Source organism: Meleagris gallopavo, chromosome Z, assembly GCF_905368555.1.
Source record: "Meleagris gallopavo chromosome Z, MGAL_WU_HG_1.1, whole genome shotgun sequence".
In the NCBI taxonomy this organism is placed as follows: domain Eukaryota; kingdom Metazoa; phylum Chordata; class Aves; order Galliformes; family Phasianidae; genus Meleagris; species Meleagris gallopavo.
The window spans coordinates 60,964,118-60,984,174 of NC_139435.1; the positions used below are offsets into that span (position 1 = coordinate 60,964,118).

A 20,057-nucleotide genomic window follows, 5' to 3' on the forward strand; every position below is an offset into this window, starting at 1 on the left:
GTAACAAAGTAAATAAATAGAATGCAGCATGTTGACTTAGCTGCTGCAGGAAAATACATCAAAACAAAATTTATGCCAGATGTCAAGACATTGTTTTTCCCAACAAGAGATCGCAAAGTTCTAAAAAGTTTCATAAATAATGAGTAAAGAACACAAACTGGAAATTGTAGAACAGTTGTTGACATTTCTCACTATAATTTGAATCTGTTTTCCTACGCTTTAAATAAATAAAGAAACCATCAATTCTTAGACTAGCATTTATTTTTATAGCTGATTTTGCTATTTGATGTTAAAATGTGAAATGATTTTGTATCAGGTAATCTTTACAAGCTGAAATATTGCCAATATTGCTGTGGTAGGTTCATGTTGGATTTTAGTACAATATCATCTTTACACAGAAACATTTATAGTTTTGCTGGAAATGCATCTTGTACAGATGTTTACTACATTCTTGTTGCTAGTTAATTACTGACTGTGGAAACTATTGTAACATTTTTAAGTAACAGAATGGATCTGAAACAAACAGTAAAAGAAAAATATATTAATTCAGTATATTATTTCATTTTGTGCTGCTCCAGTATTATGGAATAACACATATGAGATTTCCCTAGGCTGTCTTATGTTCCCTGATGATGTTGTGATTTAGGGGAGACTGGAAACATAGCACATTACGGAGCATTGCATCTGTTGAAGGAATTCTTTTTGAAAGCTACAACTCTTGTGGTACGGTTCTTCAGATTTCATTTGTCTTTTGTGTTACATACTGAATGTTCACAAATAAGACAGCTGTTGAAAAAACTTTCATTCAAATTGTTGTCGTGCTACTCTTTGTGCTATCTGAGTGGCCAGGAAATACTTTTATTAGGTGGCTGGTGCATTAATTCTGTCTGTAAAATAGTGATTATACTACTACATTTCCTGGTGGCATATGTTGCCTTTAGGGTTTGCTGAGATGAGAAAAACTCTTGAGTTTATTTTTGACTGAATCTAACATTGTAAGATGAAACAAATCTTGTTTGTTGAACCAGTCTATCTTATTCACAGATGTCAGTAGGCTGGGATGGATTTCAAATCAATCATAAAATTGTTTGAGTTGAAAGGAATGCCCAGTGGCCATCTAGTCCAACTCACCTGCAATGAACAGGACATCTAGAGCCAAATCAGTTTACTCAGAGCCCCATCCAGCCTGACTTTGAATATCTCCAAGGACGGGGTATCCACTGATTCTCTGCACAGCCTGTTCCGGTGCCTTACCACCTTTGTTGTAAAATCATCTTCCTTATATCCAGTATAAATCTCTCTTCCTTTAGTTTGAAACTATTTCCCCTTGTCCTATCTCAGCAGATCCTGGTAAAGAGTTGGTCCCCTTCTTTCTTACAGTCTCCCCTCTTAAGATACTGAAATACAGTTCTTAAGTCTCTCTGGAACCTTTTCTCTCTCAGCATGTTCTGGCAGGGGATGTGTTCCACTGGATCATTTCCGTAGCTCTCCTCTGGACATGCTTCAACAGATCTCTCTCTCCTGTGCAGAGGACTCCACATCTGGATGCAGTTCTCCAGTTGAAGCATTACCAGCATAGAGTAGATGGGCAGCATCACCTCCCTCTCCTTGCTGTCTGCACTTCTTTTGATGCAGACCAGGATAAAGTTGGATTTCCGGGCTGCAAGGGCACATTGCTGACTTATGTCCACTTGCCATCCACCAGCCAGTATGCCCATGTCCTTTTTGGCAGGTCTGTGCTCTTTTTGGCCTACAGCTTGCATTGGTAGTGGGCGTGAGTACTCTGCTGTAGCTCGTAGGCACTACAGCAGTGCTTGCAGATGCTAGGGTTATTTCTTGTGTGTGAAATAAAGCTCATAGAGAAGGAAACTCTGTGGACTTCTGATGGAATTTGGAACCAGCTTGAACATACCGTTTCCACTCACATTGAATATGCAGCACCAGGATGTGCTCCTTAGTCCTCACAAATCAGCATTTATGGGTCAGAGAATATTTATTAATGTGCTTATTCAAACATCTTACTGCAGATTGTGTTTCAATTCTTTTTCTTTTTGTACTTTGTTTATTTAAGTGCTGATATGCATAAAGTAAATAAATTTATTGAACTAACTCTTAACTCAGAAATTTTAGGTCTTCAGTGTTCTGTAAATTTGAAATCATGAAGCATATACACATATTTTTTTTTCCCCAAAGAGAAGTATTTGTTATTTGCACTCATTAATTTGTTAGATAAGGTTTGGCAAAAACTTGTTATCCTTGTCTAAGAAATAAGTTGATTGGAGGAGGAAGTGGGTGATTTTCCTTGTTGAATTCATGTAAGCTTCTTGCAAGATGTAAAGGGAAGAAAAATACCTTAGACAAAAAGAAGATGGAAGTAGTATCTTTCTAACAGTAGTCTTTTGAAAACCATGTCAGTTAAGAGCACTATGCTTACATCTCTTTATTTGGACAGTAATGTTAAGGGTGACCAGTATCAGACTTTGATTTCTAAGATAGAACTCACAATCAAAGTGATCCTAGGAGGGCTGCTTGAATATAATGCATTATTTTATTATGTTGGCCACAGACATCAGAGGCAGATGTTGGTGGTATGACAGTAGAGGTTGAACCTTACCAGCAACATTCATTATGTTTTTTTTTGCTGTGTGACAGATAACTAAGTGACATCTGACATGGAAATGTGTATCAAGCAAAGGTGTGTCACTGAATTCTTCCATGCAGAAAAAAATGTACTCTTTGGCATTCATCAGTGCTTGCTAAACATTTATGGAGATCAAACAGTGGATGTGAGCATAGTGAGGCAGTGGATGGTGTATTTCAGCCATGGTGACAGCGGGTCTCTGCTGCACACCTCTTCTTCATTGCTGCCAAAAATGCATAACTGAAGGTGGAGACCATGTTGAAAAACAGTGTTTTGTAACTGAAAATTTGCTCTGTAGAAAAGTGTTATTGTGCTGTTTATAGCTGTTGTATTTTCCGTGGAAATACATAGGAAGCATTACTTTCAGAGCGACCTACATATATTAGTTGCAGCAGTTTGCATATAAAGGGTCTATATAGATCAGTGTAAGTTTTTAAAGTATCTTGACTTCTGGTCTTATGGAAGTGAAGCAAGGCTCAGTATGGGAAACAGTGCTTTAACACTTGCATGGCTGGGTCATGCACTAGCACTTTTCTTGGGTTTGGTAAGAACTATCATAGGACAAACTTGTTTTGATAGTTGCTATTGATACTTGGATATACCTAGCATTATTTAATTCAGGAACTTGCTAAGGTCAATCATGTAGGTAATACACAGTAAATATTCCAGGGTCTACAAGCTGTTATAACTTTGTTTCCCATTCAGTGGTGAAAGACTGAAAATATCAACCAAACCATGAGGAAATGCTGAATAGATGAAATGAAGACATTAGAGGGTTGCCTCTGAAAGCTGGAAGTAACAAATTTTTCTCAAGAATTTACTGTGAATTGTGTAACATTTTCTTTATTATTGAGATCAGATACCTTGAATAAAACTAGTTACTCTGCCTGAAAATATCACTATAGTCTTTCTTTTTTCTGTCCGATGGTAGAATCATAGGATGGCTTGTGTTGAAAGGCACTTCAGGTGGAGTTGCCAGCTACTAGATCAACTCCTAGGTCAGAATGCCCTTCCAGCCTGGCCAGGAATCTGGGCATGTTTTCAAAATTGCTTGCTTTAATTTAAAAAGTGTGTACAAAATTCACTTGAGAGAAGAAGAATGCAGAGATCCCACTAGTATCTTCATGAATCTGTGGAAGCAGTTATGAGGACTAGTTTAGGATTCTTTAATATTAAGGTATCATATTGCTTTAAAAGAATGTTGCTAGAAGATGACCTATGTGAAAATGTTAGTCATCTCACTGATGAGTATAAAAAAACATTTTATAGAAATAATACAAAGAAATAATAAAAAGGTGCATTCTTTCCTAGGCAGAATGACATAATGCCCTTTGATAATGTTTCTCTCCAGAGCTAATAAGAAAAATTTTCTTGTTTAAAGAGGTTTGTTGTTCTGAAAAACAAATTGAGAAGCAGCAAAATGTTCAGGAGTTACCTCTGTTACTGGAATCATTGGAAAATACGTATATGAAAAGATAGACACAGTACTAGGGCATTATGTGAAAAACTGGTATTATAAACACAATTCACTATCTAATAGATGGACTTTTATATGTTATTGCTGAAACTTAGTTTCTAAAGTGAATCAAGAAGAAACATTTTTCTGACTGAAAAATAAGTTTTATTCTGAAGATTTGCCTTGTGTACCAAAGGATGATTGATGCTTTATTCTACAATAGTAATAAATTTTAAAAAGCCCTAATACTCTCTCTTTTCTCCCCTTAAAACTTGTCTGAAATCAAATGCTGTGATAACCCAGTGAAATTTTAAGTGACAAGCTTCTTGGCTTTTCATGGGAAGCAAATCTAGACTGCCTAATAAAGGCAGATGCTAATTTAAACTAAAACCACTCATTGCATCTGAGCCACAGAATAAGCACAGATGAGATATCCAAAGGAAACTTCTATGGTGACAAAGAAGTATAGCTTGTTTCGTTATCTTACTATGTTCTAAGCATTATCCAGGCCATTTGTGTATTTCCTTTTGATATTGTGTGGTTCCTTGCTGAAAGTTTGCTATTTGAAAAATGAGCTGTCAAACACATGTTGTCTGTTTAGTAAGGGATCCTCTATCTCTGAATTAGCTGTTTTTATCTTATCCTGTCATCTCTTCTTTCTCCAATAACAAAGTACTGTCTCATCACATTATACTACTCTTAAACACTGTCTGTGTTGTTTTTCCTGTTTTCACCCATAACCAGAAATTTGATCAGATTTGCTTTTGCACTTCCTGAACTGAAAGAGGCAGTGACTTGAATTCTTGATGTCATGTTTCGTCCTACAAGTTTCTCTGAGATTCTTGGCTGTAATTTTTTTTTTGTCTAATTATTTTCTTCCCCACTGTTGTTCACGTATGGTCCGTCAAGATTTTCAGACTGAACTTCAATTTTTATTTGATCTGTCTAAGGATTCTGCCGCTTTTCACTCATAGCTCAAAAAGTGATACTTTGATTTAGTCTTCTAGACAATTTTTCTTAACATTGTTGCAAAGCAGTGCAAGTTAATCTTTATTTAGAGTTCTCTGGTAGAGATGCTTGTGTGAGCTGTAGGATTTATTCATTAATTTTGAAATGAAAAAAAGCTCTTGGCTTATAATAGCTGATGTTCTATGTAGATATCAAGCAATTACTTCGTAGAACATTCAGTTTCAGAATTCTTTGTTACCACTTTTTGTGTTTAAGCTATCCAGAATGTTTCTATTTGAACTTTTGACTTCAAGAGGAATGCTTTGAATTCCGTGTTGGTCAAACCTTTGATTTTCACTGCATGCATTTTCTCTTTCAAAAGGATAAATTTGTAATAAAATGATTTTATCTCTCGGATCTTCACTTGTGTTGTTGGCTATTACTTGATATTTAGCTGATACTGTTAAACTGAAAAGCTTAACTGGAATCTGCTGGTGCAGAAACAATAGAGTATTGGTTATTTCTTAACCCACACTATCATGAAGCTGAATTTGAAATCTGAACAGCTAAACTTCTACTAGTTCCTAAGTACTGTACTACAGATACCACCCCTCAGTAGATAAATCCTTGTGTGCAAATGAGTGAATATGTTGCACGTACTGCAAAGTACTACGGTTTAACAATTTCAATAGAACAGTATTAACTGTAATGTAAATTTACAAATGTTATATTTTATTGAAGTTGGTGATAGCTAAAAATAATGAATATATAAAAGATTTTAAGCCTTTATTTAACACTTTTGACCAAGCATTAAACGTTGAGGATAAAAATTATAAGGAGAAAAAATTGAGGTCCTCAGTATAAGTATGTCTTTTTAATCCAAAATATATACGAAATTTTTCTGCTTGTGCAGTATTTGTTTTCTGAAGGTCAGTTTCTTTGAGATGTTTTCACTGTGGATTAATAGTTATTTAAAATATGATAAAATAAACTTTATAAGCTGATTTTTTTCTTAGTTCTAAAGAGTTGTCCAGTTTTGCCATTGTAAGTGAATCTATGCTTTTAGTATAAAACACCCCACGACAGTTATTCTGGATGGCTCCTGTACTATATGTAACAGTTTTTAACAGAAATTGAAATACTTGATTCTCTGGAATAGTTTAACAAGAATGCCAACCTTTTCTTTGCAAATGTCAAACTTTCATAATTGAATTTTTCAAGCTTCACAGTACTGTTTATGACTTGACATATTGTACATTCAGTTTGTTTCTATAAACATTGAACAGATTTGACAACTGATGGTATTATATCTATTCATAAAATTCTATGTACAGATAAAGAAAATTTGATGTTTTCCTCACTGTTAATTGACACACAGAGCAACTGTGTACTCTGCCTCACTGCATTTTTCTGCTTTAAAGAATAAAGTATGGGAATAGTACTGTTTATACTGAAATAGCTACCTTTCTTTTATTAATTACATGTTCAGAGACTGCATTTGAAAGTAGAATGTGTATGGTAGAATGTGTATAGTTTAGAATTCTTGGAGGTATTTTCCCAATGAGTAATGAATAGCAAAGGCATTTAGTTCTTACAGCATAAAAAGGAGTAGTTTAGCCATTAACAAGTGTCATGAGAGTGATACAATGCTGATAGTCTCTAGTTAATGTAGTTGTGATTATTAGTGGTGTGATTAGCTTAGCTGTTGAAGGCTCTCTGTTGCGATGTTTACTGAAGGAGCTCTGTATGGTTTTACATATGTTGATTTTTGTTTAACTGATAGAGTGTGCAGCTTAAAGACGTGTGGACAAGCTGCACGATTTAAGCTCTTAATTCTACTGTAATATTTGGAGATACTTTTGGTTTATGTAATCTAAACAGTCCAACATTTCTTTCTCTGCTGCCATCTTGACATCCTTTGCCGGTTTCCCATGTTTAAGCAAAACTGAGTTGTTCCAGTTCGGAGTTCCAGCTTCCTTGTCCTGTCATCCAGTCCTCTGCCTTGTCCTCTTTCATCCAGTTCCGGAACTCTAACTACTACTTGATGGGTTCCCCTCCAAACTCTCTTCAGTCATTTTCCATTATCTTTACATGTTCACATGCCTCTTATTCTCCACAAACACCATCTAGTATGTCTTTTGTCTGTCAGCAGCCAAGATGATGCCATAGCCTACTGTACTTGAAAGGTGAGTGTTTATTACACTTCGATTCATTCTCGGATTTGCTGAAGTCTTTTGTTAGGAGGTAATATAGTCAACCAAGTACTCAAAGAATGGGAAAGTGGGATACTATGCTATCCCACTGTCCTGTGGTCTTGGTACACTGGTGTCAGATGCGTTCAGCAGTTTCTAAGTTCTGGAATGCTATTCTGGCCATGCTGTCTGTTTTCTGCCCTGCAAATGATACAGGTTTGATTTAGAAAAAATAGCTCAGTGTTCTTACGTTTTGGCAAAACAAAAAAAGTCTTCCAGTGAAGCATGATTTTTTTTTTTTATTAGCTTGAGTCAACATCTTCAACCATCTTCATCACCTCATATATTAAGCCCCAACTAATATTTCTGAGGGCTATCTACTGAGTGCCTACTTCTTCCTTTAAAAACTGGTCACAGTATTTCTGTTACAACATTCTCTGATACCTTTAGAGTTCTAAAGCTAAACAGCTTCCAATCCTGTTAATTTCTGACGCCTCAGAGGAGAGATTATTTATCTGTTTCATAAAGAGACATTTCAGCATAGAAAATTCTGAATGTCATTCATAATGAACATGAATGGAAAATACTCATGTTTTTTTCTTCCAGCTCTTTTTATATAGCTAACTATCATTTAGACTTTCTGACAAGCTTACTGACTCCTGTGTATTTGAAAGAGGACCAATTTGTTGCTATTCTAGAAGTTTGTCTCTCAACTTTTTTTGACATGCCTTAATGTGTTTCTGTATTTTATCAGAGTATACAGTCCAGTCTTCTGTCTGTTTCTTGTTCAACAAAATTTCAGCTTTTCAAAATATACATTAAGGTTTTTAATCTGCTCTGCCTTTCTTTTCTCTAATGCTTTCTGATATGTAGTTGACATGTTAAAATAGTCTTTTATTATTTAATTTAAAATTAAAAGAAATGCAGCAGTTTAAATGAGATTGTTCTAGTTAGTATATGTTAATTTGTGCAGATAATTGTGAATCTGCAATTGATAATTGCAGGTAAAGATTCATTTAAAATGCTTTTAATTCCTGGAAGAAGTAATCAGACAATAAATACCTGATTTTTTATAACAAGGATATGAGGAAGATCTTATAAGTCACAGTAAGGAATCATCAATATAATGTATTATCCTTTCATGACAGTGACTAGGGCAGTGCATGATCAGGTTGGAAATATTTTAGTAAAGGTGTAAAGCTGTTGGCATAAAGCTGGTAGGTGAATAGGTATTAAGGGGGGTCCTGTCAGAATAATGTATCATGCAGGATGTATGTTGGGATTAGTTGTGGGCGGTCTTTCAGTGTATCATCACTTGGATCTAGAATTTGATTGTTAAATTTACAGGTATCACTATACCTTAAGGGGATTTAAAGTGCATTGGAAGATAGCTATAGAGTTTCAGATAGTGCCAACATGTGTATGGGAACCTTTAACTCACAGCCTGAACCAGTGATTGAGCACTGGGAGCACAGATGCAAGCAATTCACCTATATGACTGGAAGGGATGGACTCTGGGTCCTAGCCTCATTATAGGGCTGATAGCCAAACTGCCTCCTAACCTTACAGCATGATTGTATGGTGTTCAAAAAAAGTTTTTTTTTGGGGGGGGGTGGAAGGGGCATAGGAGTGTAGTTTACCAGTTTACCCTGTGGCTTCCAAAGTTTAATTTTACCTGAAGTTACACTTGTGTAAAGTTGTGAGCTGTTTGGCACAAAGGGAAAACAGGATTTACAGGGGAGGGCTATAGCTTGGTTAGTGTTATTAGATTAGATTAGATTAGAAGATAGGGTGTAAAGATTAGAAAATTGGGTGGAAGAGGAGACTGCATTATCTTCTGCTACATAAAAGGTGAGTTACAGAGGGCTATAGAATCTGTTTTTCATGTCACACATGGGTAAAATAAGCAACAGTTTAAATTTGTAGATTTGTATTGGAGAATGAAAGAATTAGATGATAGGGGTGTGTTTTCAGCTAATACAGCACTAGCCCTGAATTGTACTGGGAAGTTGCATAGTTGTCCCTGGAGATTTTAGGAAGACATGTCACGTATCTTTGTAATTACTGTAGCTAAGAGTGGAATAGATGACCTTCTGAAGTACCTTGTAGCTCTCTGGTTCAGCACTGAACTGATCTGATAAAGCTAAGATGCAGCGTTGTCCTCCTGATCAGTATACTGACAGTGATGAGGAAATGTTAAGTGTTAGTAAAGCTGAGTTTTGTACAGGAATAATAGTGCTGGAGTTCAGCTACTAATATGAGACTGCGTCAGTGCTTGCTTGGGGTGATACGTAGCACTAGAGTGCTTGCACAAAATAAATGACAACTTCTGTGTAAATCTCAGCTAGCAAGACATCTCTTATTTTCCTCATTTAAAATGTTTGTTCGCTTTGGGGCAAATGAAATGTTAGTGTTTCAATAGTTGTGTGTGTGAATTTTTTAGTCTTTATTCTTGACAGTTATATTATTTCTATACCAATGTAGACAGTGGTTTTCATGCACTTTTAGATAAAGAGTTCTTGTCAAAGTAAAAGTAGTTTTTTTCTTACCTAGAATAAGAAAACCAAGAGATTTGGTCGTATTGGAAACTTCAGAATGGTCAAATTTATTAACTCAGATAAATACTTTGGAAAAGTTGTATTTCCAACTAGTAATAATAATAAAAAAGCATGTAATACCAAATATCTTGGATTGATGTTTCTGTAGGATAATAATAAAAAAAAATTGCAAGCCTATTATGAATCAATTAGATATCAATTAGATTTATGCCACCCACAAATCTGTGTATTTTTAATTCACCTTTTCTTTTTTTGTTTTGTTTTGGTTCTGTTTTCCCCTAGGAAAGGAGACTGAGAAAGCCAAAGATCGATGTGATAAAGCCACTATGAAGCTTCATATGTTGCATAATCAGTATGTATTGGCACTGAAAGGAGCACAGTTGTATCAGCACCAATATTATGACACTACGCTTCCTCTGTTGCTTGATTCACTACAGAAAATGCAAGAAGAAATGATTAAAGCTCTGTAAGATATTTTCTTACATATTTTTACTTGCAAATGTGTGTAGTATTCTAGTTTATAGCATTATTAAAAATTAGTAAACTGCAATCAATTAATTAGTATATCATGGGTACTGGAAAAAAACTGTTTTAAACTTTCAGTTGACAATAGTTGTGCATAAATAAGTCTGTTCAAATACAGGCAGTAGTTTTGAGGGAGTACTTATGCATTTTGGCAGGACACTGTCTTAACTTTTCAATTTAACAGATTAATTAGTGTTTACAATTTATCCTCTCCTTCATCTGGAATAATATAGAAGTTTGTTACCTTTCTAGTAGTCTTATTTTTATGAAATTTTGCCACTAAAAACTTTTGCTTAAACTGTCCAGCCATCTTGATAGTCATTTTGGAGGCAGACCAGACAGATGCATGGTCAAATGTGTGGGGAAATAAGAGGATCATGTAAACCTAACCTTACTGTGAGGAATCCAATCTTTATTTTTAAAATACAACTACCTTTTCCCTGGAAGATCATTCTCTATATTACAACAGAAGATGTGTAAACTGATTATCCTAGAGAACAGACATCATGCCTTCTTTTCTGGTCTGTAGCTGCCATGCTGCCTCTGCACTTTCCTGAAGAGTTCCTGAAGAGTTGGTTAGGTCTTCTTCTTAGGTGTTTTGTAAGTCGCTAAAAGGCAAAATGATTTCTTCTTTTTATAGCTATTGTTCAGTTAGATATGAGGCAATCTTCTGTAACTCATTTTCTTACTTTTACAGAAATATGTGTTTATATTTATGTCAGCAAATAGGAAATGAGGGAGAATTGTAGATTTTGTGCTCACTATCACAGAATCACAGTATGTCAGGATTGGTGGGACCTTGGAAGATCATCTAATTCAATGCCCTTACTGGAGCAGGAAAACCTAGATTAGGTCACACAAGATTAGGTCACACTAGATTAGGTCGCATCTAGGCGAATTTTGAATGTTCTGGAGAAGAAGACCTCACAACCACTCTGGGCAGCCTGTTCCAGTGTTCTGTTATGATACTCTTGTGCGAAGTAGACATTAATGGCCCCGTTATCAGTATTGTATTACTGTCATTAATTCTGGTGCAAGAATCTAAATTAAGTAGACCTCTGTAATACTTTAAGTCTTTTTAATCTTAACGTATGTAGAATCACAACAAGAGAACGCAGTTAAATTTCTGAATTGTAATTAAGTTGATTTTTTTTTTCCAGAAATGTGAGTTAAAGTAATACACTGAAGAATTTTATTGTATAAAAAGGAACTATTGAGCCCACTTGCATTTGCTGTTTGTGAATATAAGCTTGAAAAGTATTTGTCAATTTTAAAACTTTCTGTAGTTAAATCTGAATTGATTGGGAAATCACTGACTTCTGATATCATGGCTTAATTCTACAAAAAGAAATGGTGATTTCATATGTGGAGCTTGGTGTTGTTGCCATATAATTCCTTACTAGTTCTGATGTTGCACACCAGCTAGTTTGGTTTTTATGTAGATAGATAGTAATTATCATTGATTCCCTTTCTTTTAGATATAGCATTGTTGTAGCTGGTGTTGGCCTGTTGTTTGTTGCACTCTTTGAACTATTTTCTGGAACTTTTTCAGACACATTCACAGGCAAGGCAAGATTTAATGACTTATCTTGTTCCTTTTCTCCTCAGAAAAAATACTGCAAAATCCAAGCAATGTTTTTTACTGAATAAACATAGTTAAGATCATACCCAGGAAAAATGTATTATTACCTCTTTCTCTGCGTTTTCCTCTTGGCTCGTCAAAATCATCAGTATTTTAACAGTCTCACCATGCTTCAACATTTGGCAAGCCAGCAAGTTTGTCAAAAAAAAAAAAGAGGGTTCTTTTGTGGAAAGCTGAAACTTAGAGCAGGAAAGTATTCTGAGGAAATGTCAGTGGATGCTCTTAAAGTCTGTGGTAAAATACTGCCTGTTCTTTTACCAATTACCATTAATCACATGGTGATTAATCACTTTATTTTCCCCACTTCTGGAATTGACTAGCAGGCAGAGTGGCTTGTATTTCTTGTGTGAATTTCCTCTTTGATGTTTTTTCCTTTTTTAGTTTACATGCCAAAGTGAAGTGTGCTTGTTTTTGTCTAAATAACAAATTCATAAAATACCGTATGATAAAGAATAAATAAAAGTGAAGAAAAAAATTGTTGAAAGGAAATTCTCATTCTTCAACTCATTTTCCCATGTTTCAGAATGTATTTTGTTATTCAGGAGTGCATGAGATGCTTTAGTGTAGATTATGACAAGCATGATGATTCTTCTGGTTGTGAAAGAGTGTCATCAATAAGTTGTGTATGTTCCTTTTTCTTGTAATCTCTACAGCTTTAATTTATCTACTCTATATACTTGGAAGTCAGTACAAGGATCATGGTCTTAGAGACATCTCCAATTATAGACAATTTATAAAGAAAAGGCCACAAATGCTCTGTTATTGTTTTAAGTAATATGCATTGTCTTATTTTTTCCCTTTTTAGCCAGTTGCAACAAGAATTTATAGAAACAGCAAACTGAAACTTTGAAGCATCTCCAATACCATCTATGCCTTCAGTGCCATGTTATACTAGAATTTTTTTTCCTCTCTAGAAAAGGAATCTTGGATGAGTATAGCCAGATCACCAGTCTTGTTACAGAAGAGATTGTGAATGTCCACAAGGAGATCCAGACTTCGGTTGAACAGATAGACCCTAATTCTGAGTATAATGACTTCATAGATACTCACAGGTACACATTTTTATCTTGGTGTGCATGTTCGTATTATTTTGAGTAAATATTGCGTTGAACTGCAATACTGCTTGAGTGATCAGACTTGAATTTGTTTTTCTTTCAGCTTGTTACTTATAAAACTTTATCCTAATTTGAAAAGTTGTTCTACTTGCATGTACAGAATGCTGCTAGATGTTTGTTTAACCATCTACCTCTTTGACTGTTGTAGAAAATCAAAATCCATGTTAATGTTATTGCATGTGAAAAGTCATAGCTTGGTCACTGACAGTGGACTATAAATTATGATCCAGCTTCAGTGCAATCTAATTTGCTGTATATTTGGTTGGAGTTTGCATCCATTGTAGTGCTATGTGTTTATGCTTTATTTCTCTCAGTATCCTGATTGTGAGTAAAGTGAATGTTAGGCATCACAGTGTACATTATGATTACTACAGAGTGAGCAGTGCCTGAAACAACAGAGCATGCAGATAATGCAGTAAAGTCTTGTGTTTTTAAATATACTGCATTTGCTACTTATTGAGCTGTAACTTCAGATAGGTACGTATGGAAATAGTTCTAAGACCCCTTATTTTATACTTTACTGTTAACATATGTGAGTTGGTAATTGTCAGGTGCAGGTTTATAGCAGGGTCAATGGCCTGTGCAAATAGATATCTTCTGAGAAACTTTGGTTATCCTATGAACTTAATTCAAAAAATTGTATTTTATTTTATGCTCAGGTGTTTTTAAGACTGTATTCTTTATTCAAAGGATAGAGAAGGTATATGCAATTGCTGCTTTCTATTCTTTAACTATGTTCTATCTTAACTGTATTCCAATTTTATAAATACAATATTTATTTTATGAATTAGATCTTCAGAAGTTGTTGAACAAGAAATAGAATTTGATACATCCTTATTAGAAGAAAATGAAAACCTTCAAGCTAATGAGATCATGTGGAATAACCTAACAGCAGAAAGTTTACAAGTCATGTAAGTCAACTTTTTCAAAAATCTCATCCTTTGGAAATGCTGTCATAGTTTATATTAAATGCTAATTCAATTCATTTGCATTACTATGTTCTCATTTTTAAGGTCCGTTTTCTCAAATCATTATTTTCAAGCTGTAAACTCCTACTGATTTCTGTTCTTATTGTTTGTTTGCACAACATACCCAGACCTTCTGAAAACTTGCCAGTGCTTTCAATATAGTTTCACTTCCTCTGCAGTTATTTTATACAGTGCCCCAAATGCATCATTAATCCTCCTTAGACATTTATTTACCTTCCCAAAACTGTTTCCACATTTAGTAGTCTAGGAAAAAGTACCGGAATCCACTGAGAAGCCATTGAGTACAATGATGTCATCAGTGACTTAAATTACCATCCAGAGAAATTTCACAAATGTTTTAGTTCACTTGATTTCTGTTTGCTTTTGTTTTCTAAAGGAAATCCATTATTAGAATTTAAAATAAATTAACTTATTAAAGCAAGTATACCTTTTATATTATGTTTTATGGGAACTTTATTTATGGTGATAAAATGCATATTTACATATTTTGGTTATTGCATATTTAAATCTTTTCATTAATTTTACCAGCTTTACCTTTAGTCAGTTGCCACTGGCATTCAATTCTTCTGCTGAGGTTATTATTCTTAGTATATTTTTGTTATTTTATCAACCTCAGCTTTTCCATAAAATAGCCCATTGTAGTTGCTTCAAAGATTAAAATATACATACACGCACAGTTAATATTTCTTATAGCAATTTAAAACTGTAAAGTGAGAATAATGATTGGTTTGTGATTCTTCGGTGTCTCTATTGTATATCCATGCTTGACATACTTATGTGCTACAGAAGGCATAACTAGTCCAAGTAAGATCAGTTGTGAGTTGTGGTTTTTAACTTCTTTTCTGCTTAATCAAATTGTTTCCTGTAGATTATTCAAAAAACCAAGATTATAGGGAATTCTCATAGCAGTGAGATATTTGGAACAAAAACATTATGGTGTATCTTCCATAGATTATTCTAATCCTTGTTCTTCCTTACCATGAGAGATTCTTTGGATTTTTTTCATTTATTTTTCAAGGTCACTAACTAGCATGTCTTTTCATAAATTTATTCTTAAATAGGTATTGAAGTAAGTTTTCAAATGTAAATTTTTAATTTTCTTTGTTAAAATCCTCCTTCTTTATACTGAAGGAACTTCATCTATCATGTCAAATAATCCTACAATAGTTAAAACCCCTTCCTTCTTTAAGCATGCTTCTAACATATTTATTTATTTATACATTTACTTATACATTCATTACTAAACTGAGATCATCCCTGGGTATTTAAACATTGTACATGTAAATCAACTTTAGCTCAGTAACAGGAAAAATACACTTATTAAATCAGTCTTTTTGATCCATCTTTATTTTTTTCCTAAGATTCTACATTCAGTAGTTCAAAAAAGTAATAACTTTTTTTGCTTTTATGAATAAAACATTAACATTTCTAAGTAAAACATATGAGAGGCTAGTTTTCTTGTAAAAAAAGATTGTCAAGGTTCTGCCTATTTATATTTGTAAATATGCACCTACATAGTTGTCTCGATAAACACATTTTCAGTACAACCTCTTGTCTATTCTTTATAAACTTGATGTTCATCCACTTCAAATTATGTTGTGCATTTGAAAGACAAGTTTTATGGCATGAAAATATTTTTAGAATAGAAATAAACACTACTTATAAACATTGCCTTCTTCAAGATTTTCATTTTCTATTGTAGCTTATTTTGGCAAAAAAGTTTAGGTATAATATGGTCACACCAAAGGTTGGCTTAACCAACTCTCTTAACACTGACCAACAAGGAAAACTATGGAGGAGAACAGTAACAGGACAGCTATTCTATTATCTCCTAGCCTGTCGTATTTTTCAGCTAGAAAATGTTTAGGGTCTGAAGTATTATTTGTTTGTAATATTATTAGGTATATTTTACTTTTGTGATTTTTGTCAAATCAGTTCTAATTTGTACAAAAATCTATTGTCCACAAAATTTCTGATCAAGGAACTCAGATGATTAACTTCAGTTTCACTTTTTGACAGTTAAGATCTTGTTTTTTGGGGGGAAAATACGAACAATCTACTCCTTTCCACTCATGATAATCTAAACTTGTCATAATCCTACTCTTATCTTTTTTTCTTTCAGAATAGTGTTTACCTGTAGTTACCCCTTTCACAAAACTTACTTGTACCTTTTATCAAGTTTTTCATTTGTCATTAAGCATTTTCCAGTTTACTGTCTGGTTTTTTGAGATTTTTGGATTTCCATGTTCTTGTTCTACTTTATTTTTAACAAATCCAGGATTGTTATTCCATCTGATTTCCTATTGAAGCAGAGAATCAAGTCACTGTCTTCAAAGTCTCTACTATAATTCTGAGGTGTTGTTTCTGAGTGGTACTGGTCAGCTTAGAGCTATTCATTGCATAAGTAAAATTATGGGTTTTTTTTTCCCTCTGTATATTTGCTTATTTCAGTATGTACTGAAATTAACCTAGATGATAATCCAGTAGTAAAATAATTCAGAGTATTAGGATTTTTCTGGATCTTACGTTCTTCACATTCAGATACTATTGTATCAGTATTCTCTGTCACTTTTTTTAATTTGGATTGTTATGAACATGCTAAGCAGTGCGTATTTTTGTGGAGACTGACTACATATCTCCTAGTCCAGTGAAAGCTGATAATCGAGTTTGTTTTTATTTTTAAAATTTGCTTTTTATTGCAAGTGAGAACTTGCAACTGCTCAGTTCTCTTCAGACTGCCTTTGCTGATGTGCGTTGTTAACTGCTTTTTAGAATTTTTTTACTGTAGTCATGCTTTAGAGCCACTAGAAGAAAACAAAAGAAAGCAAGTATTTTTACCAGTGACATGCATATTATTAGAAATCTGCAAATAAGTTCAGTATATTTATCAACAGATGATGACTTCTTAAATATCCATTCTGTATGTGCTAAAAGAGTAAGAATTTGGCAGTTGAAGTCAGCTTTAGCATTGAGATTGGTGCCTTGCATCTTGTAAGTACATTGGAATGTTTCTGTGTGGAACTAGTTTTATTATTGACAAAATGGAGCTAGATCCAGTACACAGACTGTATTTATTTTCAGCACTTTGAGGAGATTCAAATATGTGTATTGATCCAAATTCAATAACTCTGCTTAAATCAGTTGATTTGTTGAGTGTATCACGGAAGAATGACAATTCTTTGTACATTACTTACTGGAGAATTGAATAAAGTATGTGAGTTTAAAATATAATTAAGAATAAGTAATGATTAAACGGGTTCAGTTTTATATTTTTAGGTAAGTTTAACTAAAAATTTGGCAGGGAAGTAGATCCTATGGAATCTAAGGCACATGGATCCACATGCCATGTAAGGCACATGGAGGACAGGGAGGTGATACGGAAAAGCCAGTATGGCTTCACCAAGGGCATATCCTACTTTAGCCTAGTGGCGTTTTATGATGGTGTCACTGCATCAATGGACAAGAGGAGAGCCACTGATATCATCTATCTTGACTTCAGTAAGGCCTTTGACATGGTACCCCACAACATCCTTCTCTCCAAGTTGGAAAGCTATGGATTTGATGGGTGAACTATTCAGTGGATGTTAGAACTGCCTGCAAAATCGGGTCCAGAGAGTGATGGTCAGTGACACAGTGTCTGGATGGAAATCGATGAGTGGTGTCTCCCAGGGGTCAGTGCTGTGACCAGTACTCTTTGATATCTTCATCAGTGACAGTGACAGTGGGGTCGAGTGCACTCTCACCAAGTTTGCTGATTAAACCAAGCTGTGGGGTAGGGTCAACACAGTCAAGGGACAGGATGCCATTCAGAGGGACCTGGACAGGGTTGAGCAGTGGGCCTAGGAGAATGTCATGAGGTTCAAAACCAAATGCAAGGTCTTGAACCTGGGTTGAGGCATCATCCACTACTAATACAAGTTGGGAATGAAAAGATAAGAGCACAGGCCAGCCAAAAAGGGCTTGGGGGTACTGATAGATAGAAAGCTGGACATGAGACAGCAGTGAGTCCTTGCAGCTCAGACAGCCAACCATAACCTGGGTTGCATCAAAAGAAGCATGGTTATCAGGTCAGAGGAGGTGATCCTGCACCTCTACTCAGTGCTGGTGAGGCCTCACATGGAGTACTGCATCCAGGTGTGCAGTCTTCAGTACAGGAGAAACACAGATCTGTCCAGCGGAGAGCCACAAATAAGGAAGAAACTTTTACAGCGAGGGTGGTAAGGCACTGGAACAGGTCACCCAGAGATTTAGTGGAAGGCCTATCCCTGGAGCATTCAGGGTGAGGGTCGATCAGTCTCTGTGCAAACTGATCTAGCTGTGGATGTTCCTGTTCATTGCAGCTAAGTTGGACTAGATGACCTTTAAAGGTTCCTTCCAACTCGTAAGGATTCTATCATTCTAGATGGAATGTTGACTAGTTCATCTTTCTAAGTAGTGTGGGAGATGTGGTGTCTCCTGATACACATTGATGATTTTCTCGGAATGGTATAGGGAAATTCCAAAAAGCATTACAATGAAAGTTTATGCTTGTCAGCTATTAAAGTGTCTCAGAAATTTTCAAAAGAACTACACCGATACTCCGCTTCAATCTTGTGCTGTCATATAAAATTAGATATTTTTGAAATTTTAAAGCATTTCAATGTGTTGATTCTGCATATGTGCAATCATATATTACAGTGATGAACAATGTCATTAGTTTGGTTTTAACTTATTGAATACTTGTGCTTTACTGTATCCATATTTGGTACATACTGAAGCTTGTTCTCCTCTGCAGAAACTTTCTGGTGTGGAATTTAGGCAATCAAAGCCAGTGCTTTTAGAACTCAAGATCATCGGTCAGTTTCATATTGTTTCAGCACATGTAGAATGTGTATTTAAGAAGTCATTCTCTATTCATAAAGAATGTAATACATTGATCTTACATGCAAATTTATAGATGTAACATCTGTTTCCTTTATTTTAATTATTAAGCCAAATACAGTGTTGATGAAAATCAACGGTGTTGATTAAAATACTGATTAGAAAGCTGACCAAAAAAAACAAACAGTATTTTCAGTTGGTAGCTACAGGCCTATTAGTCTCACCTCAGTGCCCAGGAAGGTTATGAAACGAATAATCTCGGGAACTATCATGGACCAATTAAAGGTCAACCAGGGGATCAGACCCAGTCAGCATGGGTTTACGAATGGTAGATCCTGTCTGACAAACCTGATTTCATTCTATGACAATGTGACCCACTTAGTGGATGAGGATCAAGCTGTCGATGTGGTCTACCTGGACTTCAGTAAGGCCTTTGATACTGTCCCCCATAACATTCTCGTGGAGAAGCTGGCTGCCCATGGTCTGAATGGTGTACGCTCCACTGGGTGAAGCACTGGCTGGATGGCCGGGCCCAAAGAGTTGTGGTCAATGGAGTTGGATCTAGTTGGTGGCTGGTCACGAGCGGTGTCCTCCAGGGCTCAGTACTGGGGCCGCTTCTGTTGAACATCTTCACTGATGATCTTGATGAGGGGATTGAGTGCACCCTCAGTAAGTTTGTAGATGACACCAAGTTGGGAGGGAGTGTTGATCTGCCAGAGGGGAGAAGGGCACTACAGAGGGACCTGGACAGACTGGATCGATGGGCCAAGGTTAACGGCATGAGTTTCAATAGGGCCGTGTGTCGGGTCCTGCAATTTGGTCACAACAATCCCAGGCTTGGGGAGGAGTGGCTGGAAAGCTGCCTGATGGAAAGGGACCTTGGTGTTCTGATGGACAGTCGGCTGAACATGAGCCAGCAGTGTGCCCAGGTGGCCAAGAAGGCCAATGGCATCCTGGCTTGTATCAGGAGGTGTGTGGTGAGCAGGACTAGGGAAGTCATCCTGCCCCTGTACTCGGCACTGGTGAGGCCTCACCTCGAGTACTGTGTTCAGTTTTGGGCATCTCAATACAGAAAGGACATTGAGGTGCTGGAGCAGGTCCAGAGAAGGGCAGCGAGGCTAGTGAAGGGCT

General features: G+C 35.7%; 1 protein-coding gene across 2 annotated transcripts in view; it reads left to right on the top strand.

Annotated features, from left to right (window-relative positions):
- FER (FER tyrosine kinase) overlaps positions 1–20,057 on the top strand; it is a 183,818-nt gene that overhangs the window by 36,342 nt on the left and 127,419 nt on the right. For both annotated transcript variants that reach the window (XM_085212751.1, XM_085212752.1), the window contains exons 6-8: positions 10,078–10,261; positions 12,877–13,014; positions 13,869–13,988. In XM_085212751.1, coding sequence (XP_085068877.1) covers positions 10,078–10,261; positions 12,877–13,014; positions 13,869–13,988 — 442 coding nt within the window. The remainder of the gene's footprint in view (positions 1–10,077; positions 10,262–12,876; positions 13,015–13,868; positions 13,989–20,057) is intronic.